Raw genomic sequence first — 26,238 nt, 5'->3', positions numbered from 1 at the left:
AACTATACACTCACGCAATTCAGAGAAATGGTTTTGCTCATGCAATCTTTTTAAACAAAGTACTGAAGCTTATCTGCAATTTTCTTATTATTTCTTGTTTCTGACTAGAAGTCGAAAAAGCAGTGCTATTTAGCTGACCTCAGAATCTAGAGAAAAGTTTCCTTCCACAGTTAAGCTCAATGAAGGGGGGAGACAACTACTCAGTCACACCTTTGGAGGCAATGCAGCAATGTGTGATGATTATCTCATTGTTTAAAATTAGCAAACACTACCTTTCAGGTCAGCTCTTACTTTGAGAACAACACGAGCAAAAATTCTCGTACACAACACTGGAAGTTCATTTTTTGCTTTTCCTGGTATGACCCTTGCACCAATGTGTTTAGCACTGAGCTATATAACAGCTGCTTACTTTTGCTTTAGTGAGTGCAAAGTGCAACACAAGTAAGGTTTGTCTTCGTTTCAGCACTCCACCAAAAAAAATGCAGCGGGGTGTGTGACCTGCAACAACATCTCACAAATCCTTTCTACACTTTCATCTATTAAATGTTATCTTTTTGTATCTTTAAGCTTCCAAGCATTTAAAAAAACCCTCAACACTATTTTGTATTTCAAAGACTAAGAACATAGTAACACATGTATTCTATTCCAGAAGAAAAATTAGATTCTGCAAAGTGAATTTTCCCCCCCACCGCTGTTGCTAACCTTCTACATGGATGCTAATTAAGAATCATGCTCTTCCCACATTCTTTTTAACTTTAGCAAGTTTTGTATGCTAAATTACAGCAACTAAGGAGTGAGTGCAAAAATAAGGAAATGTATGATAAAAATACCAACTTCAAACTATTATTTTTAACAGCATAATGTCCTTGGTTCCAGCATTAACAATACTGTTCTGTTCCCAAATCTTAAAACAAGAGCAGTTTCTCACTCCAGTTTGAAGATACCAAGTTTAATAGAAGCATCATGCCTTAGTAGAACTAATGAGCTTTTCCTAACAAAGCATAAACAAAAAACAACTATCTGTCATTTTAGCGACAACTGATCAAAACTTGTTTGATAGCTCAGCACTCCTCTCTCTGCAGCTTCTGTATGCTGTGAATGAAATACAGTCTGCCTCTCACACTCTGTCCTTCTACCATTACTGCAGAGAGAAAGAAAACTGTCTTGGCACTGCTTTCTCCTGTTTCTAGTATTATTACTGTGCTTCTTTTTAACCTCTCCTCCCTAACGTTTCAGATAGACTATTCACAGATATTTTTGGCTGTGACAGGCTCAGACACCAGGCTCGGGAATGCACTTTTCCATCAGTAACAGTTCAGTCTACGGCTGCCTTCCCGGCCATCTGCTTCTCAAGCCTTCTGATGACCTGTCTGCTTGCCCATTCAGCAAAGCCAGAGCACTGCACAGCAAACCAAAGTGCAAGTTCAGGCAAAAGGGCTTTCCCATTCCTCCATTTGTATTGCATCAAACCACAAGAGGAGCCTGAGATGTTAAGGGCACTCACATAATGAGCTCTGTAACAGCACAGAGGTAAAATTAGCACTGCCTTGTTTTGCAAAATATTCAAATAAGCATTAAGCAGAGAGTGTACGAAATCCATTCACGTGTCAAACAAAGAGCACTTTAGCTGGCAATATTCTGATGGCCACAGAAAGTCGTAATAGACATATGCCAATTCAATTAATGTTAATTTAGCACTTGGTGTATCTCTCATTTAATTCAAAGCCATTCATGTATAAAATTGCACCTATTTGTGCCAATGTAGTTAAGATACAGGAAGACTTCAAGTCAAGCTTTGTATTTTCTCTAAGCACATAATACTTTTATAGAAATCCATATAGGCTGAAGAATAACTAATAGAATCAGAAATCAGTTGTTTTTACACAAAGATAGTAACTTTCAGTTTTAACTATAGGTTATATTAAGTCAACCATCTAAACCAAACTTTTATGCAAACTAAAATACACAAAGGCATTCAGTACCAGTCAACTTAAGGTTCTGTTGTAAATATCTACACACAGAAAAAGGAAAATCCAGGACCTATTTCTCTAACTCTGCTAGGCTGTACAATAATAATAGAGGACATAAATCAGCCTGAACAATGGAACAATCACTATGATCATTTCTCTACAGTTTCTGTGCAATAGTTTTGTATCTACGTAAAAGATAAGCTTACTTTTCACAAATAAAAGTACTTTAGATTACAAGCCATAGCACTTCCTCTTTGAATCCAATTAAAATTTTTATAGTTCAGAAGAAATTGTTTTACAATGTTATTAAAATATTACCTTATCAGACTTTTTGACCTACATACCTAAAAACTGACATATAATTTCTGAAGTTATAAGGAAGTTTGATGCACTGGATAGATTATGAAATGAAACGCAAAACTGATCAAAGTCTTCCCTTGTTACTATTATTAAAATTAATACTTTGAAAATCTATTAAGATTTTAGCTCTCTGGCACTGAAAGGAGTGAAACTGTACCCCTTTCCAAATGACCAACATCTGCCTTCAAGATTTTTTTTATGAATGCTACTCTCCTCAACTGGCAAAATGACAGGAAGATGCTTTAACGACCGTAGAAGAGACAGAAAATCGTATTAGCAGCAGCCAGGGAACTTTGAAGACAGAGCAGTTATAAAGCCAGACTTGATGGCCTGCACACTGTGCCAGCTTTGCAATGATTCAATCTCTATGACAGATTGAGTCAAAATTTTTAATTCATGTATGTAATCTCTAAAAAATTAAGTACTCAGATGACCTGTTGAGCATTTAAATGCAATCACTTTTCAAAGCCATAGTAGCCGTACAAAGGTTTCTGATCACAAATCTATCGCACTCCTTACATTTATCAACATCAAACCACCAGAAGAGATTTATTTAGAAGACGTCAGTGTACCAAATTGAAATATACAGAGAAACTCCAGACCATACAATCATGTATTTATTTTAGACACTTGTTTTATTCTGATGATTCCACCCTGGCACATGGGAAACCCATGGTCTGGCTCACAGTTAATTTTATTCACAGCCTGTATGGAGCTGTCTTTTGAGCTTGTGTTTGAAAGGATGTGGATAAGACCAAAGGTTTAGCTGCTGCTGGATTGTGCTTACACAGTGCTAAGGCTCCCTTTTCACCCCCTCACTCTGGCCCCAGTCCAGCAAATAGGCTAAGGATGGATAAGAAATCGGGAGGGAAAAGAGCCAAGAAACTACCTAGGCTGGTCAAAGATCCCTGATATTACACACTGCATAACCTCATGCTCAGTCACAAAACTCAGGTAGCAGAAGGGAAGAGTGACTGCTGGGAGCCACCAAGATGCTTGTGGAAGGTAGAAAGCAATCACTTGTTTGCATCACTTGTTTTTCTTTCCTCTTTTATTCACCTATTACACTGTCTGTATCTTAAACCAGCAGGTTTTTTTGGTTTTGTTGTTCTTACTCTCTCCTGTAGCAGTGGGATGGGCAGGCAAGTGAGCAACCATGTGGCTGCTTGGCTGCCCTCCAAGATCAACCAACCCACTACAGGTGGTAAGTTTAAGATCCTTTCCAACCCTGTCTTCTGCTAAAAGAATGGTCACTGGCATCTTCTTGGGAACACTCTCCTCTCGTATTTAAAATACCAATATATAGAGGAAAAAAAAAAAGGTGGAGAAAAAAAACAGCCAAAAAAAAAAGCTGCAGAGAAATAACAACATGCATATCCAGCTAAGAAAACTTACCAACTCAATATCTTCTCATTACTTTGATACTAAACCTTTACACATTCTCTAAGTCAGGGAAATAATTTTAGATTCTTAAGTTAGTTACCACATCGTTCAACAGCTGTCTTACCAAAGCATTTCCATTTTTTTTCTCAGTACCACAGAAACTACGATTTGTTTAACCTAATCAGTCACAGTCCAGACTGCTTTTTCTAGATCCTACTTCCAAATTATTCCTGGTTTCTAGTACTCTAGACAGAAAATGCATCCAACAACCTTCTGAGGAACTATCCATTCACTGTATTTCCCTTGGGAGAAAAGGAGGGTTCTCCCAAAGTTCTTGACATAGACTGGAGTTCAAAGCATCCAACTAGCATCAAAAGTAACAAAAAAATTCTCACTTGAAAACCAAACTATAACTCCTAAGAATCCTCCAGGCACAAACCATCATTACAAGCAACCAGATTTACAAGGTCATCTTCCTTAGAATTCTGGGGTTTGTGCTTAATTCCATGTTTTATCTTAGATTTACAATTTAAAAAAACAAAAAAAACCAAACAAACCTGATTAAAAAAAAAAACATGAAAATACTACAAATAGTTTTTATATCTTCTTTTGTTCAATCAATAATAAATACACAGCAGCAATAAAGCCTGAATCCTCATCAGGAACTGTGGAAGAAAACTTTTCTTACAGCCTCAAGTTTTTAGGAATGAACACTGAGAACTGTCACTCTGCAGAATATTCTTCAGTTCCAAACAATTCAGATTGACCTGCTGAGAACCCTTCAGATCAACTGGATTTTATCAATTTCCATCAGTATATTACTAAACACTATGGACAATCACCAAAGAATTTTCTGCTCATTTTCCTCTCTCGTACACAACACATTTTCTGCTTCTGCTGAGTGTGAAGGAATAATTTGAGTACCCACCATGAGATTGCCACAGGTATCTTAAGTTCAATGCAAGAACTTTGTTAATGGATTCAAGCAGCAAGCAATTTCTGTTAACAAAGGGCCAGCTTGAACTCCTCAAAAAGAGAAAAAGGCATCAGGAATGAAGAAAATAACTTTCCTCTCTCCCACACACATAAGCCATCAAATCGTTCCAATCATCTTCAGAGCTAAGAAAGGCTTTTTTCTTATATGGGTGAAAGGGGTGAATAGAAGGGGAGGAGAATAAGTAATATACTATCTCCCAAGAGAGGCTAATTCTGGGAAGAATAATTCCAAGAAGATTTGCCAAAATTGGAAAAAACAGACTGAGCACATGCTAGAAGAAGGCTTCCCCTAAACCAAAAGAGAACAGTGTCAGTAATTTAATTTGATCTTTTCCTGTGACCTTTTAGATTTTAATACTTCAGAAAAGCTGTGAAGGATTCAATAGCTCACAGTTTATGAATCCTTTGTGGAATAACCACACTAACACTATATACTCAGATAAGAGAGAGGAGAGAAAGTGACTACACTTCAATAGAGACAGAGGATAAAACAGAACAGAGACATTTAAATAATGCAGACAAAGAAGACAGAGAAACAGGAATGCCAAACCTTAAATGAGGATGTTGATGTGACAGATGTTTCAGAAACTCCAGGTAATGAAAACTATCACTGGGAATTATTGCACAAAAGTTCATCAAGTCAAAATAAGTTTTGAGTGTAGAGGGTTCTGCTATCCATGAAAGGTGCCTTACCTTAGTTAAATCAGATAAACTAACTCTGTCAAAACCTATCACAAGATTCCTACCCATTGAGATTTCAAGTGTGACCAATCTATTTTCACATATTGAGAAAAAATAGGCTGGGGGACACAGCACATTATTAATAAAAGACTTCAATTCTTTCCAAGTAGATGGGATCAGGACAGCTGTTATGTTTAAAATAAGATTCCAAAGTCTTAACAAATCTTTTAATCTCTACATCACACCTGACTACTTTATAGGAGAGCAAACATAACATCAGAATACAAAGTAAAACAAAGAACAATAAGGAATGGTCTCTTACCATCTCACCCTATAAAGAGAAAAAAGACACATCAAATGAAATTAGCAGGTGGCAGATTCAAAATAAAAAAGAGTGGGTACCTTTTCCTCACCAGCACATCCAAGTTAGAAAACTCTGAACCACAGGTTGTGCTACAGATGCCAAAGTGTACAGGGTTCAAAAAAAAAACTGGGAAAAATAATGGGAGCAAAACTCATCCTTTAAATATAGATATTAAATATGAGAATACCACTGCTGACTCTGAGAACTCAGGTCACTGAAAACAACCAGGCCAATATTGAGGGATAATGATACAGGTTAGTTCATCACTGCACTTCCCCCTGCAAAAAGCAGGGCAGGGGGAAGCAATGAACTTTAGTAATGAAAAGTCAAAGCACTTCACTGCCTGTCTCCTCCTTTGTGCACACTGAGGCTTCTGAGACAACAGGGGCTGCTGTCCTTGCTTCCACGCACGGCCAAGCTTGAGAGGCTGTAACAGCACCTGGGCACCTCCCTGAGGCTCTCATCCTCCACAGGTGATGAGGCTGTAACAGCTGGATGCTTGGCTCCACACAGCTGCCTGCTGCAGCTCTCACCCAGCATCTGTATGCTGGCAGCCTTGGCTGCAGTCAACAGGTCCAGGACCAAGCAGCCCAGGAGGCAAAGGCAGCAGTGATGGAGGTCTGCACTGGCCCAACGTGACCACAAACTCCAGGTCACCCCACTGGGAAGCACCCGGGTTGCCAGAGGGGCTCCAGTGTAAGACTTTGTTACCTTGTCCTTCCCAGTACTAGAATCCAGCCAGTGCTTGTGGACTGGGGACAGAGAAGCCAGGACATTCAGCACTGAGCTATCCTTCTTTTCTCAGCTATTGGGAGTTTGGCCTTTACCAAACCATGCAACTGCATTCCCTGTACTCTTCTGAGCAGAGTTTTCCCATCTAGTATCTATTTAGTGGGCACACACATGAGTTTATTCTGTCCTGTTGCTTATCCTTTGCCTAGACAACCTTCAGCTTTGCCCTTGCATGCTTCTCAGAGCCTGCATTCAAGCAGTGTTCTCCAGGGCCACTGGGGATAGGATGATGGGCTAGATGTAAAATGGCCATTCTTAACAGAAGACTTCACACAGCTTAGATGTGTATCTAGGAATTTGTTTATTTGTGTGTTTGACTTTAATTTATGCTCCAGTTTTTAAATCTCTGATCCATTTCAGACTGTGGAGATCGTTGCACCACCATGCCTGCTTTACAGCACACCAATGAACACAGCAGCTCATGACCACCAGTTCAGGAGCTTCCAAAACCCACTTTTGTTTCCCAGGAGTCACACAAGCTGGATGGAAGCATTTTACTGAGGAACTTGCATAGAGATCCTTGGCAGCAAATCATGGCAACAATGCTACTACGACCTTTGTGGATGGTCCAAGAGGAATGCACAATCAGAATCAAGAGAATGGCTTACAATGGTAGGAACCTTAGAGACCATCTAGCTCCAATCCTCCCTTCCCCCTTTATGGGCAGGGATGCCACCCACTAGACCAGCTTGCTCAAAGACCCATTCAGATTGGCCTTGAACACTTCTGGAGATGGGGCATCCACAACTTCTCTGGGTAACCTGTTCCAGTGCCTCACAACCCTCAGAATAAAGAATTTCTTCCTAACATTTAATCTACATCTCTTTTAGCTTAAAAGAATTCCCCCTTGTAGCTCAAGGGTACTTTTGAGATATTTTCCATTTTCTTTATCCTTGGCTCTTTGAAAGTGTAGAAGAAAATGAAATGTTAAAGAACCTGAGCACAAAAGACGTGAAATTTCAGTATTTTGTAACTTTCTCTTTCCTTTAAATAAGCTCCTTTAAGGGTGTGACATGCTTTGTTGCATGTTTTTTTTTAACAGTAAAAACTTATTGGAACAGCAAACTGGTATCACAATGGACCAGATGCTGCTTGGCCCATTAGGAACACCACAGCAACGCAATATTCTCTTCCCGTGTACTTAATAACCTCCAACCCATGAAATAAACCCCAAAAGTAACTATTTTTAATTAGTCTCAAATTAAATAAGGAATAGTTTAATATCTCTGCTTTTAAGCTTATACTGACAATTTTAAATGCAAGCAGAATTTTGTTTTATTCCCACATCTGGCTCTTCCAATGAACCCTATGAATCAGGAACATTCCTATGAATCAGGAACTATGAAAACTACAATTCTGATTCACTCATATTAAACTGAGTATTTTGTCTTCCTGGTAAATTCATCTTCCCTATATATATACACACCAAACTAAAACTAGTCTATTCAATTAATCCTGCATATTGAACTAAATAGAATAAGCTTAGAAATTTAACCCAATAAAAAAACACCACCTTATACAACTACCTTTAAAGAAAAAATAAAACGTTTCAAAAACATGGAGTGATATATAGTGAATACACGTTACAAAATCAAGACCCACATATAATACAATAATGCTACAGTAGAGAAAAATAAAATTATTCTTTTTGTTGTTCTTAGCTACCAACACAGGTCAACTACTTGAACTCACGTAACACTCAGGCCAGACAAGAGACCTCCCAGTCTCCCATACACAAAAAAATCTCAATAAATAAAACCCTAAAATCACAAACAAACAAAAGGGTAACATGGACAAATTTAAAAGTGAAGGATTTACATAATGCCACCTTAAAAGTCAGCTTTCTGCACCATTTGCTTATTTGCTCTATTTGGAAAACTGCCACATTTCTTTCCAAAGCATTTGTTAGGAAAGATTTTCTTTATGACACTTCTGCCCCTTACATAGATTTCTGAGATCTTATTTCTCTATGATAAACAAGTGAAAATCAAATGTCTCAGACCTAATGAGCTTTGCAATAATGGAAAGAAAACAGGTTATGACAGCTAAGTATAACAAGTGTCTTCAGTAAAGAATCCCAAAATAATTTAGGCGAGGAACTGGAGAAAAAGTGCCCATAAACTCCGAAATTTTTCAAGTTACAGCTTAAAATATGGGGTTTGTTTCTTCGGGGGGAGGGAGGGGGTGCTTTTAAATTTTTACATGTAAGCAAACAATGTTATAAAATTTTAGCAGGCATCATTTTCTCCCACTCATCCCTTGTGAATACTGAAAGAAAAAGTATAATGTGAAATAAGTACATTTTTCAGTAACAGTTTGGTTCAAAGTCTCCTAGAGTTTTAGTACATTTCTTATTGTGTTTTACAGTAACAAATTACATTAAAACAAAGACTTCCTGGAGGCAAGAAGAAATGGCTTTTCACTGCTTATTTAAAACAAATAATGAGTTTGGCAAGCTACAAAGACAACAGAGATGGAAATGAAGTTCAAGCAGCACAATTTCTGCCTCACAGAACTGCACCTGATGTAAGGCACAGAATAACCACAGACATAGTGAAGATAGTTCTGTATCATCTGAACACAGCTGGATGAGAACATTTCTTAGCAGTAGTATAATCCAAGACACAAGCTCAAACATTTCTTATTTTCTCTAAAGTGTTGCCTCTCTCCCTTTCCTCAACATAGCAGGTGCAAAAATGCCAGTCCTGTTTTGTTTTCTCACTGGAAGAAGCCTGCTCCCTGAGATGACCGTCACTTCTATTAAAAACAGGGTATTAACAAAACAAAAATATCGACACACATTTTATTCTGTCTATATTAAAAAAGAAATCTTATAAACTAAGAACCATCATTAAAAGAACTCTATTTCCAGAAAGAGGGTTAAGAAATGTCACATTCATTTCATACACTGTAGTGTTGCAAGATGATTTGACAAGCCACAGAGGGATTTTGCTGCTCTTCAACAATACCTTTCACAATAAGATATCCCAAGACACTTTCCAGCAAGAAATTAACTGATATTGCACAAAGAAAAAAGAAAAAAAATCACCGCAAAATACTAGCAAATGTAAGCTTTCCACAATGCTGTATGATGCTGAAATCTGTGAAAACTATGAGCTACCAAAGTTGTAGGAAAAGGACTCAAAAATATTTTGCCTCCTTCAGTCATTCTTTGCATAATACTCATCCTGACCTACGACCAAAAATCCATTATTTTTTTCACCAGCTTTCAAAAATTGCCCTAATACTTAGCAACAAGGAACATATTCCACACCTAACATACTTCTTTCCTATTTGTTATCATATGGAATACCACATTTTCCAAGTAACTCTTTTAAACACCGTGACTATGATTTATATCTCAGCTGCCTGTGAAATCATTGTATTTCCCCTGCAACCTGCTTGCATTCTCATGCCTCTGGTTACAGGAACCTTGGATTCAGATTTAAATTCCTTCCAAGTTATTGGCCTGAAATAATACAGAACTTTTTTTCATCCTTTCTAGTATAACAAATCGAGAGCTTTAAACTGAGGCCTTGCTCTTTTTTTCTGAAGATTTGTCTGTCAACAACAGCATTTTAAGAATTTTTAACTGCATAATCACCTTACAAGTGCAAGACCAAGACAGTTCACGTTGTCCTGCAAGGACTCCCAGAAGTTTGTCACCGAAGTCTCCTAAGCAAGTAAAAAGAGGAAGATCTATACAACTACATTGTTAACAATTACATAAGATTTCTTGGATCAAGAGTTCATTCTGTATTACATTTTTGAAAAATCCTGGAATAAACATAAAAGGCCGCCTGGCTTATGATAAAAGCAGTCAACAGAAATTTGCAGCAGAAGCCCATGACTTATTCCCATCAACCATTGTAAGCAGTGCACATGAGACATTTAAAATAAGAAAGGGTTATAAGGTGTACACTTCTAGAATACAGAACTGTATTCTAAATATTTTAAATAGTAAGGAAAAAAAAGTAGGAAGTAGCTTTCACCACGATTCATTCTGACTCTTGCAAGATTCAGTGACATGGCTGCTAGGAGTAAGGCTCTGAACCAAATAGAAAAAAACCGTAATAGTGCTCTGCATGTATATTATATACTATATAAAATTATTTAAAATTTTATTTGCATTTATTTCACACAAAAACTTTTTTGAACATTTATCAGCTATGCTGTATTTTAACAGAACGCATCAAAAAAATCTTCTTTCTCCATCACCTCAGCCAAAGGTACCATTTAATAAAGTACACTGAGCAGATTTACATAAATCCTCTGTGATGGTGGATAATCAGGCACTAGGTTAAATCACCAGGTGACAGGTTTTTCCCAGCAAATGATGCATTTAGTTGATGGCATCCCATCAAGCAGTTTTACTAAATTCACCAGAAAAAGTGAGAAAGACCTGAAATTAATTCAATAATTCAATAAATTCACTTCAGAATACTTCCAATACGTGAAGAAATAGTTTGCAGACTGTATTATAAATCTAAATTATTATTAGAATCTCATTTTTTTTAAATAAAATTAATTCAAGATTCTTAGTTATATGGCAAGAGGTTAATTTCGTAAATCATTAGCGGCTAAAGCTTTAATCACAAGGCACTCAAATAATTATAGTAAATTTTATATATCCACTAAGGACTGAGTTGAATTTGGGATTAGATGTAGAAGAAAATAATGCATTTTCTGCAGCTGAACCCGCTGAAAATATATGCTTGAGCTATGATTTCCAACTAATATAAAAATTCATCAGCAATTATCAGGACAAAAAATGGTGAATTTTCTCCCAGCAAGGCAGGAACTCCTAAATTACTGTTTTTGGAGGTTAAGTTCAATACTTATGGACAGAAATATTAATTTCACATGTCAAACAACGAAAATCCATGCCATGTTCTATTCTTGCTATTCCAACCGAGTGTATGTCACATACACGACGAAAAATAGCACATAATTAGACATTTTAGAACAAGCAGGAGAAATACCTGAAGCTTTGAAAAAGCTTTGAGACTTAATTGCATAAAGATAATGATGCTGACAGCGATGCTCAGAAATTATGAGTCAGACGCTGGACTCTCGTCACAAAATGGGCAAACAAAAGCACAAGGATTCAAAAATCTTCAGGAATTCAGGAATAACCAAGGTAGGTCTCAACACAGCAAGCCAAATTGAGCAGGAAGAGGCTAATAGGGATTACTTCCTTCTCAGTAGTGGGAAAGTACTGAAGAAGGGAAGGAAAACAAACCAGTTTCCATCCTCAAAGGAGACAGACAAGAAACAGGGCTGGGATTCCCTTCCAAGATAATGTTGTTGTATCAATCTTGTGGGATACAGAAACTTCTAGTTACCTTTGTCCTTCATTGCTTACTGTATTTAATAATCTTTTTAATCCTCAGTTGAATAATTCTCTGAAGTGAAACTTCATATGTTCTATTTTCAGGAAGCTATCTGATCTCATTGTTATACTTTGTATGAGTTTTCTAAAGAATAAAAATGCCTTCTTGACTCTTCTGGACTCTGACACAGGCATTCTGAAGAGCCTCAGACATTACAAAGCAAAAGAAATAAAAGACTGAATAAAATAATCCATTAACATGAGTGCTGGACAAGAACCTTGAAAGTCAACCACAGCTAGAAGCTCAATGTGCTAATCAGCAATGCTGTCACCAGCACCATGAAAAGACTTCCAACAAAACTGTCTTCTGCAAAGATATTAATGGCAGCCACTTCCAACACAAGAACCATCAGCAGCATTGCCCTTCTTACACAGTTCTTTAAAAAGAAGGTTTTAAATATTTAGCAAACGGTTTTAACAGCACTCTCCCACTGTCAATTAGCAGCAGTGATACCATTTAAATATTTGATGATGACAACACTAAAAATAAATAAATTACAATCCAATTTAGTATCACAAAATTGCTAAACCTTCATTATGTTATAGTGGATTTGCACATTTGACTGGCACACATTTGGAATACCATTTTGGTCCTGCACTACAAACAGCTAAAAAAATGGAAGGAAAAAAATATATAAAAGAGCACCACAATACAAAAACAATAGAAAAGCTTCAATAGGTGGAGCAGCTAAAACATCAAGATTTTTTAGCCCAGAAAAAAATTACATAAAGCAAATGTGAGGAACACCTCTCAGCTCACTTGTGGAAAAGAGAAAGTGTTGTTCTAACACAAGAACAGGGGGATACCAGGTAAAAAAAGTAAATAGCTGCCTGGGAAAACCATGCAAATTAAAAAACAAAGAGGGAAAAAAAGGACTTCTTCACACAACACATGGTTAAGAAACTGCCATAGGATGTTACAGTGGTGAAAAGCTTCCAAATGTCAAACTGGCCTTTGACAATTAATGGGAGGGAAAAACCACCCATAAGGATTAAATGCATCTTAGCTCCAGATCACTTAAGGCTGGAAGCAGATGTCAGGAAAAGAGGCTTTTTCTGGTCTTCCTGTTGGAGGCAACATCATGAGCCAAATGGACTTTTCAGCCTGACCCCAGCAGCCATCCTTAAAATTCACAAGGGCTGGGAGCTTTTGAAGGCTGGGGCAAAGAGATGCATCTACCCCAAGCTGTGCAGTCAGCCTTCATCACAGACAGGTTCAAGCCCCAAAGCCTGTGGGACTTCAACCCACTGGGAAGGCTGAGTGCCTTGCACTGGAGTCTGCACTCGCTTTTCATCCTTCCTTTTCTGGGGATTCACAAGCAGACACCAAGTACTGCACAGAGCACACAGAGTTCTGCTCTCCTCCAGCCCTTTGCTGGGAATAAAAGGCTCTCCACCAGCTGTTCCAGACAAAAAGCAGAGTGTGGCCAGGCTGGCACTGCTGAAGCAGGAAGGCCAAGCCGTACGAAGGATGCAGAGAGACCCAAGAAAGAGAGGAACAAGCAGGCAGGGTGACACAACAGATGAGGTGACAGACACAAACCGGATCCAGAGCAGGCTAATGAAACACCAGCACTATCAATTCCACAGCACCTCTCTAAATCTACAAAATACCACAAAATAATTCTCACAACTGAAAGCACTCAGTGCCTTCACACTACACCAGCACTCTCAGAGCAGATTCCACACCAGGCAGGCCACTCACTGGAGAAGGACCAGGCAAGAGGCACATGTCATTTAAGCTGGAAAATGTTAACCTCAAACAATGCTTGTGAAACACACCTCTGCAGCTACTACAGCTGGGAAGTACAACGAGAAATTAGAGGACACTCGGGTTTAACAAATGAAGTACATCCAATAAGCTGCCTAAAGTTCTTGGGGGCTTCTCCAAAAGCAAGGAAACCTAATACTACAGGGACTCAAACTACTCATGTCTGATCAAGCTTTCTCCACTATGTGGTAGTAATGTGCATGACTACATAAATTCCCATTTCACATAAATATTTAGTCTTGAACTCTAGAATTTACAGGTTTTTTTGAAACAAACTGCTATCAACATATCTCAAAAAAAAATATTTAGGGACCATTCTCTGTAAACAACAAAACACATTTCAGTTGATTCAAGTCATTTCCTGAAGTGATTTACTTCCAACTATTACCAAGTTTTTCCTGCCTTATGCAGCAAAAATGTATGTATTTACATTGCAAACATGTGAATATTGCAATGATGCAAGTATTATTTCAGCAACTCAGAAACTAACATTTGCTGCAATGTGTACATGAAAGAGATTCATTCTGCTTTAAATTTACTAAACAAAAAAAGCATGGTAGAGTATACAAAGTCACCGACTTGCCTTTTTTTTGTCTCTCTGTACTGTTCACAGGAGTTACTTAAAATCAATAAATAACTGCCTATCCTAAAACCTCCAACAATAGGAAAGAAAACATTCTTAACAAAAGCTTTAAGACAAGCTGAATTCCTGTCATTTTAGTCCAAAGTACACTTTGGTAATACAAAGCAATGAAATGATATTTTCTTAAATAAGCAGTCATTTACATTTTATTTTAAGGAATGCAGCTAGAGCAAACAGTTGACAATGTCAAACACATAGGGAACTAGGTAATGAAATATATGAAGCATCCTGGATTTTCCATCGTAAGAGGTACTTCACAAAACAGAACCCATGCAGACCATTCTGCTGCTGCAGAATTCCACAGCCATTCCTCCTCTCCGATCCTACACTAAAAAGGGCAGTAAAGGATGGGGATATATTCATAGATGCTAAAACATCAAAGCACACACAGAACTGTATAATGCTCTGCCTTTTTTTAATATAAGCAAAATAATAATGCTGGTAAGAAGAAAAAAAAAATAAGAAAATGGGGGAAAAGTTATAATCACTGAAATTCAACCATCAATAGATTTCTGAAAATTCCGTGGATGTGTTTTTTACCAAAAAACCAGCAGTTCTTTTTCTCCTGCAATACTGATTATCTCATAATTTAAAGGAAATATCGACCTATTTTAATCAATTCTAGCAAAGGAATTAAGACACTCATAACACTAACAGGCATAATATCAATTACCTGCTGTATGCTTGTAAGGTGCCCATTTCTTATACTAAAATAAAACACCTAAAAAAGTTTCTTTTGTTAAAGATTTTTACAGTTACTTTTGAAATCCAGCTTAATATCTTGCTATTTTTTATTGCTCATTTTAGAAAATTGTCAGCTGCTATTCTGGAAAGGAGTTGGCTTGTTTGTTTAAAGATACTTCCTGTCTGCCTGCACTTATTTCCAGAATGTGAATATTCGGTATCTGAAAAGATCCCTGAGCATGGTATACAATCTGAAGTACTTAGGGATATTTTATTACTTATTCCAAAAGCCAAATGACATTAAAAGGAATCCCAAGAGAAGCAGAAATGAATCACAGCTATTTTACTTTCCCAAGGCTGCACCAGTTAACACTGTGAGCCTCTGTGCTGCTGATTTCCAGTCACTCACTGTAGTGCACTCTTCACTGTTTTGAACATTCATGAGTCTAGGAGGGAACAGGTGAGTGAACTCAGGGATGTTCCTCTTCAGAAACAAGGGACAGATGAGTCTATACAGACAGCTCTGGAACATAAGTGATTTCAGGAGATATTGAGAGATGTACTGCAGTCAAGAGGATGGGCAACAATCCTTTCAAAGGACTGCTTCATGCACAGTCTTCTGCAACAGGGAAAAGTAAGTGCAGTGGTGGCACTGCCCTGCATTTAAAAGGCACGCCAGATGTGCAGATCGACTGTAAAACACTAACAATATCTTCATAAACACAGCTGCCAAACAGGGAAAGAGGCCACTTGCTACTTACTCTCCTTAAAGACAAACAAACCAGCCCCTTCCAAAGGGCCCTTTCTGTGCCAATGCTGCAATCCCGCATCAATATCAATTTGTATTTACCAACTATTATTTTTATATGTTTAGAAGGAAAAAATATTTTCTTATAAATTGTATTTTTGAACTAGATTCTGCAACGTCATATTTCTCTATTTACAGGTGGTGAAGAATACAAATAAACAATCATTATTTTAACCATGGAATATATAATTTGATCATGGACCAAAATCTAAAATCACTTTACCAAAAAGGAATCACATACCACGTATGATAAAATGAGAGCATAGTTAAAACAGAATGTTTACCTGAAGGTGGAAGAGCTGCATGTATGTTAGAAGGTAAGTTAAAATCAGAAAGGACCTGACAAATTGAAGGTGTAATCTGAAATAATTAGAATGCAGTTAGTAGGACAAGTACAAGCTTTTTGCAGATGATTGCTTTTGCCCATTACAAAGAGGAACAATCAGGCAGCAGCCTGCATAGAAGGATCACAAATAAAGGTGATTAAAAGACAAAAGCATCATACTGAAATTTATTAACATTTGATCCTGTAGCAGAATAGTGGAGCAGAGTAGACTGACCTCTTGAGGTCTCTTTCAGCCCTGTTTTTAAACATTCTTCAATACATATACATGCTGATCTTTATCACATTTTTACAATTTCATCCTCTCCGTGTATATTACACATATATTATTATATACCTTTCCTCACCCAAAATCTACCTGCTAATCTGTTTATATTTATGCTTCTAAATTTGGAACACAGTTCCATATTTGTGTGAAAAGTTAAATAATTTAGAATCCCTGTACTAATATTATGTGTTCCAACTTAATTTAGCCCATAGAAATTGACAGTTGGTGAATTTTATATAAGGGTTTTTCCTAACAGAATCAGTGCAAGTAATACAAGGATTGATGGTAATATCACCCATGGACTAGCAAAGGCTGGGAAACTACACAGTTAACTTGTCCTGTCAGTCTCTGTTTAAATTTTTCTAATCTTCCACAAATGCAATCAAATCATGGGAGCACAGTATATTATTTGTGAGCCATGGGCAGGACACCAGTGCTCAAGTTCCACATTTAAAAATAGGCTAAACTAGTCATGTCACTGATCAAGCCTGATGATAGGCATAAGTAAAAAAACTCAACAGGTATTCATAATGATTCTTAATTCCATTAATTTTTCACCACAGAACAGACTGAACGTATTTTGTGGATAGTCTAAGGTTTTATGGGCAGAGAGGTTGAATGAGTTGCTATTATTCACACTAGCCAAGCTCTTTACCCAGTCAAGAGAAATAGACAGATAAGCTCTTCCAGAAGAGAAGTCAGAGAAGCTAAATTCATTCAAATTAGGCTCCCGCTCCAAGTCAGCTTTTGGACAAAGTACTTCTCTTCCTGGGCTATAACACATAAGCTAACTAAATCACATAAAGGCAGTATCTTAACATATACATTTTACAACTTTTTTTTGTGTGCTGCATATCTTCAAATAAACTTTTGATTACTGTGATCTACAGAAACTACTAATGCAAATCAAATACATACCAAACACTCACTCAGTGGCTGTGACATACAGGGTCACAGTTCACGAGTAGTAAACTGCCTGGTACATTGGTCTAATGTATATGTATATAATACTCTATGCAAATACTTAAAGTACACAGCTTTTGTATCACAGAGGATATCATCTTTATGGTGTGAAATATTCTTTTGAAAATGTTGTATTTTTTAAAAATTAGGAAGCCAGTACACAATCAGTAGTAGAAGATGGAGAAGGAATACAAATATGGATAGATGCTGGTAACCTTCTATAATCTAGCTGAGAGTCCAACAATTCACAGAGAGAGCATCCTCTAAAAGAAAGCTTCAGGATTCATGGAGCTGCAATTAGCTATTCAGGTCTGTCATACTGACAAACCAGAGATAACACAGATTTGCATAACAAAAATAAAAAACTAAACAAACGAAAACAAATCCAGAAACAGCCTCTCAGAAAAACCTACACTTTGGCTGTGTACTTCAATGGCTGTCCAGGGTAAGATGTAGGGGGAGCTCAGCTATCACAGCCTTCTTTCCTAAATATATGCTTTTTTCATGCTGTCAGTTTTGGTGTCAATTAGCACATGTGCTCTAGGCGAAGTATCTTTTACTGCTGGGACATCCACGTCCTTCTTCCAAAGATCTTCTGTAACCAGAAGGAATTCAGTTTGATACTATCACATTTTGTTTCCAAGGGGAAGGGCACGAGTAAACCAAACAAGTTAGTTTTCTCCTTCTTTCCTCTCCGTGGCTGTTTCCTTTGAACTTAAGGAACCTTAGCATCTTCAGGCCAAAGACTGCTTAATCAAGTTTACTTGCATCGTTACACAGGTTTCTTTGCAATATGAAAAATTATTGAAAATCAGGTCATTGCGTATACTTTAAACTGAGTCCAGCAATCTAATTCCTTGATATACTTTCAGATGGAAGCCAAATATGTATGACCTATTTCTGGGCCTCCATGAAGACTTGCAAAAACTGTGGCTAAGATAATTTAGGACTGCAGAGAACCTAAGTCCACTGAAAATGCTACATTAGAATTTACCATGAACGCAAAAGGGTTTCTATTAAAGCCTTTAAAACAAGCATAGTTGTAGAAAACACTATCCAACATTCTCTATACTTCATATTTTTTCCACAAATGGGTTTACAAATGGGTTTACAAATGGGTTTACAGTATGAACTAGAGATCACAGAAGACTGAGAACAAGTTAGCATCATATACTGGCATTCTAACAAGAAAGAAGATCTTGATGTATATGCCGTCTAAATCCCCTGTCATAGACACAGATATGTTTAGTTTCAAAAGCAAAGCTCTGCTGAAAATTATACCCTAGAGTATCTACCTGCTAAATTTGGTTCTTCTCTTCTTACAGGCTTTGAAAGTTAGGAGTTTACAATGCTCAGCAAGTACATGACTTTACAGGATGAAAGCTTGAATTTAGACCCATAAGAAAAAAAGAAAGATACAAATTTGTTTAAATTATCAGCCAAGAAATTTATTGACACTGAGGTCAGTATTGATATATGCAAAAAAAACCACCCTGGACTTTGCTTCTACACACGTTGATAAAAACACGCCTGCTCATAGAATACTAAGGCCACCTTTCTCCCCGTGTTTCTCACTGCTGCCTTCCTAAATAACTGCAGTCTCTCCTAAATGCATCTCTTCTCGTTTTATTACTGCAACCTGTCTCCTAATAAAGACGTATTCATCCCCATGGATCTCTTTCTGTCTAAGTCTATAGCTTTGGGAAACTATGAGGCTCTGTAAGCATTTATTGGGCACCCCTGGAAACAAGCAGCTCTGAGGAATCACACCCATACACCAGAAGTCACTTGCTGCCTTAAAGATTCTCAAATGCCTAACACCTCCAAGTCTCTTTAAGAAATGTATGGAGGAACCTCACACAAAAATAAAGCAAGCTCCATGCCAAGTGTCAGAGCAGCTAAGAAAAGTTCACAGGATGCTTAAACCCACTTTGAACTGCAAGATGTAAAAGTTCATTTCACAGAATATTATAGGAAATGTTGTAGGATATTACATAATAGGAAACCACGGCTAGCTGCACCAAGGAAAATATTATGGAAAAACAAATGTTACCCCAAAATCCACTAGATACAAACAAACGTCATATAAATTAGTTCACAAATCAAGTATCCAGTAACCCTAATCCCATGGATGCACATTGTATCATCACTATTGCCTCTTGAAAAATCAGAATCTGGTAAATACAGAGAATAATAAATAGAAAGTGAAAAAGTCTCTATAAACACATATACGTAGTCCCTGGCCCTCAAATTTGGTTCAACAAAGGCAAGCAATAAAATAGGCTATTCCATTAAAATTGCTACAAATGAAGACTACAAGCTTTAATCCTTTCAGCCTAAACACAGCTGATACATGAGACTGAAGGGCCAAGTAAAATACTATATATAATGACTGTGTTACTTTTTCCAGTAATAGCGGCTGTACCACCTGTCATCGTCCTAGGTGACACCTTAGCCTCGAAGAGTACATCATCTTACACGAAACAAGAAAGAAAAAGTCAAAAGCAGGTGCACAAAATAAATATGACAGAAATAATATGGAGCTACTGGAAAAAGGGAACAGAGACTGCAAGTAAGAAAGGAAAGGGAAAAAGGCAGCAACTGCTCTTCTCAGAGTTATGAAAATAGACAGCCAATGGAAGCACAGACTGAAACCAAAATAAAACACAGATCTGTGCTCCCGATTTTCATGCACAAACATGTGGATCTAAAGCATTTAATCTGAACTAGAACTATTATTCAAATGTCAATTGTCCATTTGTGACCTAAATACCTACACCAGTAATTGGCAGACACAGCATTTCAGTATTAAATATTCCATAAAGGTGCATTTTATAGATCAACTACAAAGTCATGTTTTGCATGAATGTATGAAATCTACAACTGCAAGGAACAGACCTGCTCCTTGAGGTTGCCATCTTCTTTAAGAGCAGTTTTAGTGATATAAGCTATTAAAAGCCCAGAAACACTTCCCAAAAGCATATTACATCTTACTTTTTCCACTCTTTACAGACTTCTGTTCTGCAAGAGCAGGCAAGAAGCATCTTAAGGTTTACTACCCGTGCCAGATGTTCCAGAATGTTTCATAGTGAAAACCAGGCACCTACACATCTAGACTCTAACCACCTGAACTGCTGAACTAAGCAAGCAGAATCATATTCAGAATATATTTAGACAAGTGATTTTTCCCAAAAGTATTAAAACAGTCATATCTAAAATAAATATGGAACACATAACTTTAAATGCAGTGTTGTCACATTTTTCCACTTGAGATAATTATTCAAATAATAACACAAAGTTTTAGTAATCAGTTCTTGTCTGCTGCACAGATTACTGTTCACATCTGCAAAACGGTATTCAGCAGCAATAATAGTAGAAAGTTGAATAATTTTGTATTCCAAAGTGTTATCATTGCTGTAGAAACTAAGAATCTTGACTTGAGTACCTATGAATTGTAATTCAAAACCTATTTCCTTATCTCATGCTTCTTGATCTTAATATATCACAAATCCCTAGGTACTGTGACCTTGCTTGGTCCCCAGAGAGGCAGAAGGTTGCTGTATAATTAAATCATACACTACAAAGTAGTACAACAGCATGGCACACCCTGCAAACAACACCACTGTCTTTCTTGGGCTACCACAGAAGAAACAAGAAACTGTTAAGAAGTATCAGACCTATTAAAAAAAAAATCTCTGGCAAATCCAGCAAATATAGTTATTCCAATACCAAGCTCAGCTGCCCCTGTCCATTGTTATGATTTCTTTAGCACACACACACAGGTACACGCCCAGCATCACTGCTCAAACAGGAAGGGTGGGTACAGCCTGTCAAATGTGTTCAAATGCTCACTGCCCTTGCTCTCCCCTTGGTTTTTACAGCAAGGCCCGGGAGACAGTAACACAACTTCCAATACACTACTAGTCTTGATATTCTACATGTTTTTCTATCATCCAATCAACACAACAACAGAGGATATGGACAAAACAACGACTGATGGTGTGAAACTTACATTCTAACTGTGGTGAACTGCATGTGTTTTGTTTGGTGTTGTGATGTTGGTGGTTTTTATTTTGGCATGGGGAATTCTTTTTTGTTGATGTGACTGAAATTTGTGAAGATCGTATGATGGATGTGGATTTTAATGATAAGGAGTGTAATGTCTCTTGAGTTTGCATGACAAGATTTTGGCAGCAGGGTGGCTCCTGTGAGAAGCTGCCAGACGCTTCGCCTGTGACCGACAGAGCCAATGCCAGCCGGCTCCGAGATGGCCAAGCCAGTGCCACCAGTGACTGTGGTAGAGCCCCTGGGATAACAGACTTAACAGGGTAGGGAAAAAAATGATTGGAAGCACTTGCAGCCAGAGAAAGGGGGGCACAATTGACAAGTGAAACAACACTGCAGACACCAAGGTCAGTGAAGGGCTGGGAGGAGGTGCTCCAGGTGCCGGAGCTGAGATTTCCCTGCAGCCCACAGAGAGACATGGTGAGACAGGCTGCTCCCTAGGGCAGGAGGACTCCATGGCAGAGGAGGTGGATGCCTGAAGAAGGCTGCAACCCTGTGGGAAACCCACACTGCAGAGGGCTCCTGGAAGGATTGGTGATCCCATGTGGGAACCACACTGGAGCAGCTCATGAAGAACGCACCCTGTGGGTAAGACTCAGGCTGGAGAAGTTCGTGGAAGTTCTCCCTCCCATGGAGGAGACCCAGTGCTGGAGGAGGGCAGAAGTGTGAGCAATCCTCCCCCTGAGGAGGAAGGAACAGCAGAAACATGTGATGAACTGACCACAGCCCCCATTCCACATCCCCTGCACCACAGGAGAGGGGCAAAATGGAGGGAAGGTGTTTTCAACATTTGGCTTTATTTCTTGTTATCCTATACTGATTTGATTAGAAATAAATTAATTTCCCCAAACTAACCGTAATTAACAAATTACTGACATGTTTTGTCCATGACATTAATTTCTGAGAGATCTCTCCCTATATCCTTTTCTCGACCCATGAGTCTTTTATTTCTCTTCCGTGTCTACCTGAGGAGGGGAGTGATAGAGTGGCTTTGGTAGGTATCTGGAATCCAGCCAAGGTCAGCCCACCACAACTGATTTTGGAAGCTTATAAATATCTAAGAAGACAACACATCTAGCTTAATTTAGATCTAGCTGATCTTGATTAAATTCAGATCTTAAGTACTTGAAGTTGTGCCTCATTTCACAGCTGTTATACCATTGGAGCAGTATCTATGTTCTCTCAACCTTTTCACTGGGGTTGGGAAAGCTAACCCAACACATATCAGAGGAACCATGGATTTAAGAGACCAAAGTAAGCTTATTTGTAGAAATAATTGTATTTTTTAAAAAATGCATTCTTTTTTGCCCAACCTACATTCTGCCACTGATGCTCCCCCTACTTTTCAAGCCGAAACCCAAGCGTTCAGAATATGCAGAGCTAAGTATAAACATGTTTCTATAGGTGAAGTACAACTCAGCCTACTGCTAAACGAGCTGTCATTTTTAACAAGAAGAATGTTCCCTATTGTACCGTCTCCCACCCCCAGCCCAATGAGATCCTGAATCTCTCATCACCTGCTGTGTGCCTGTCACACACACAAGCCAATGGAGCCACTAAATTGCTCTGCACAGGTGCATCCCAAATAACAAGCATACTGTGCAATTCATGTCTTTCCCTGCCAGGCTGGTGCCCATGTTGTCTTGTCACAAGCCAGCTAGTTTATCTCGCCTTCCCCAACAGGAGTTAGAGCCTTCTACTTTAATAAACCTCAAAACATGACGCCCTGCTACCCTCAAGCGTGGCTGTATACAAAGCCACCCTCTCACTGCTGTCCACTTCTGACAAAGGAAAAATCAAGTCCCCTCGCCACAGGGGGGAGGAAAAAAGAGAAAGAAAAAGCTGCCTGTCCTTTCATCTAGGGCCAAGGCTCAACGTATCGCCCGCATCTCCCCGCCTCTGTCACAGAGAAAAAAGACCCCGATGGGGAGGAGCAAGAGCTCTTACCTTAATTATGCTGCTCCTCCGGGGGATGCCGGGTTTGCCTTCTCGTTGTTGACTGCTGGAAAATCCTTTCTCTTTGCTGCTGCTCTCCGGGCTTGCAGGAGGAGCTGATCCCGGCTCCTCACCGGCTCCCGGCTGGGCACAGTCCCCGTTGGAGACCCGGCTGCCCGCACTATCAAAGCGGGATCTCCCGCCGCCGCCTCCTCCTCCTTCTCCATCTCCTGCCTTGAACGCCACCTTGCCTTGGACCGGCCCCGGGGAGGAGGGCAGCCCCCCGCCGCCGGTGCCGCCACCGCTGCCAAACTCCGCCATCAGCCTCCCTGGCTACGGCAGAAGCACCACCGCTGCCCCCCTCCCCTCCTCCCGCGGCCGCTCGGCGGTGGCTCTCCTTCCGCTTTCTCTCTTATTTACGATCGGGGGATTTTGAGCCAAAGTCTCTCTCCCCCGCGCATTTGGCAGCCGAGGCCGCGCAGCTCCAAGAGGGGAAGCGGGGACGGACGGAACGTGTCGGTGGCGGCTCGGCGAGCACCAGTCCCGCAGCACCTGGGGAGGGAAAAGGAGACGAAACGTGACAACCGGTCCCCACACGAGGCGGGGGAGCGTCGCATCGCGGCGCGCTGCCCTGCGCGCACACACGGACAAGCGTGGGAGGAGAGGGGCTGCCCGGGATCCCCGCCCGCACACGCGCGACCCGCCGGGGGCACCGAGCGGGCAGAGCGCAGCCCCGCCGCGGGGACGGGGACGGGGACAGGGACCGGCCCGCCACGGGGCGGGGGAGGCTGGAGGGGACCGGAGGAACTGCGCTTGTGGGGCTGCTCAGCCGGGAAAAACGAGACGCGTTGATGGCGGTATTTTCTCACCCTGACACAGCGACACCCACAATCGCTGAAGCAACGAAGCGGGAGCGAAAAGAGAACTTGCAGAACACGCCCCAAAGCCTCCGGCCCCGGCCCGGGGGAAAGCCCGTCCCACGCACGGCGGGGACGATCCGCCGAAGCCGCTCTCGGGCCACGAGCGGCGGCCAGAAGCGGCGGAACACGAGCAGGGTCGCCGCCCCGCCGGGCAGCCCCCGGGCGCCCTCGGCAACTTTTCTCCGTTCCCGCTGCCTGCCGACATGCAGCCGCCCCGGAGCGCAGACAGCCCGGCCGGGCAGCGGCAGCCCCGGCAGCCCCGGCCGCAGCCGCCCCCCGCCCACACGCTGCGGCCCCGCTACCCACCTCGGCGGCGAGGGGAGCCTCGGCTGCCGCTGCTGCAGGAGCCGCTTTTCCCCCTCTCCCCTCCTCCCCGCTATGGTCGCCGCCTCTGCCCGGAGCCGGATACAGAGAGAAACTGATTCATGTGGCTGCTTCCCTCGCTCTCTGCTGCTGCCGCCGCCTTCCCCGGCCCAACGCTCGGCAGCAGTCCTGGGGGGGAAACGCCGGCAACGCTGAGAGGAGAGGCAGCCCCGGCCGCCCCCGCGAGCAAACTCTCCGGGGAAGGCAGAGCGAGCGATCCGGGCTCGCCCCCCCGCCGCCGCCGGCAGTCACAGGGCCGGCCCCGCGCGGATGGGCGGCCCCGCCGCCAGCACCCCCCTCCGGCAGCTCGGGGGCGCTCCGCCGGAGGGCAGGACCCGCGCCCGCCCCTCCCGCGCCCCGGCTCACCGCGGCGTTCCTCCGCACGCTCCCGCCCCGCGCTCTCGCCCGCGCTCCGGGCTGGCTGGCACAAGGCAACCCGCTCGCCGGCCCCCCGCGCCCCGCCGCATCCTCCGCTCCTCCCGTCGGGGCCCCGGGCCCTTCACCCGCCCTGCCCACCCGAGGGGCGCAGCAAGGGCGGGGGGCGGCGGTGGAGCCGCTGTTCCCGCGCCCTACCGGGAGCCGACAGGCCAATGAGAGCCCAATTAGTCCAATTAGAGCCTTTAATTTAAAAAGGAACGAATGTGATGGAGTGCTGGAATATTAAAAGCTTAACGGAAACTGCAGCTTGATGGTTACCCTCAAGCGTGTCCACAACACAGCGTGCCCACAACACAGCGTGCCCGGCCGGAGTGCCCTCACGTACCCCAAAAATTGGTTTAGGTTTGCTATGAGACGAACAGGAGGGACTCGGTGGAAGAGCAGTCTCTTAGAGAGCCACGTATTTATTTTTACCTCTTAACACGGCTGCATGTTGCAAGAGCTTGATATTTCACGATTAAGTTGAATAAAGGGAAATGAAATGCCAGAGTTGAGGCACTTGGCCCTTTGCTTGAAATTCAGAAGTTGAGTCAGTTGGGGAGACAATACATTGAGAACACGAGTAAAATTTGAAATTGTAGAAATAAAAGTGCAAAGAGTCACACTGAGCAAAGAGACACCTAAGACGACCCACACCATCTGACCTTCAGCATTTGGCTGAAGTGCTTAATGCAGGAGCTTGACTCAGATTATAGTCGAATGAAAGCGCTACACTTTTAATTTAGGTTCCCCCAGTTGCCCTCAGGAGATCACTGACTGTGCCTGGAACCGCTGGCACAGACATCAGATACCTACCCTAGATAGCTTGAATAAGGCAGCAGAAATATCCCCCTTCAGCATACTGGTGGTGAAAACTCTGGATTGAAGGGTACATTTTCAGCCCTGTCCCCCAGCTCCAGGGCTTTACCATGGACTGCAGAGCAGTGCCATCACACCTTTGTATGAGGGCCTACTGCCCTGAGCTGTCTCCAGCTTCTCCTTCAGAACACCAAGGGACAGCTTACTACTCCAAAACACAGAGCCACAGGGATGATGTCTTCTGTCTGTTTTTACTGTTTAGATCACTTGGCGGATGAGAGCCCTCATTTCAATCTCCTCT

The 26,238-nt window shown here is 41.0% G+C and overlaps 1 protein-coding gene across 1 annotated transcript in view; it reads right to left on the bottom strand.

Moving 5' to 3' along the window:
- The window catches only part of LOC106857355 (inactive phospholipase C-like protein 2), a 106,990-nt gene extending 82,025 nt beyond the window's left edge, over positions 1-24,965 (bottom strand). The window contains exons 1-2 of the mRNA XM_088163876.1: positions 24,645-24,965; positions 23,431-23,970 (exon numbers count right to left, since the gene is read on the bottom strand). Of these exons, the coding sequence (XP_088020002.1) occupies positions 23,431-23,739 (309 nt within the window). The 5' untranslated portion in view covers positions 23,740-23,970; positions 24,645-24,965. The remainder of the gene's footprint in view (positions 1-23,430; positions 23,971-24,644) is intronic.
- Between the last annotated feature and the right edge of the window lie 1,273 nt (positions 24,966-26,238).

This window comes from Sturnus vulgaris, chromosome 1, assembly GCF_052056855.1.
Source record: "Sturnus vulgaris isolate bStuVul1 chromosome 1, bStuVul1.hap1, whole genome shotgun sequence".
NCBI lineage: Eukaryota > Metazoa > Chordata > Aves > Passeriformes > Sturnidae > Sturnus > Sturnus vulgaris.
Note: the sequence above shows the minus strand (reverse complement) of the source record. Positions and strands in the feature narration are given on the sequence as shown.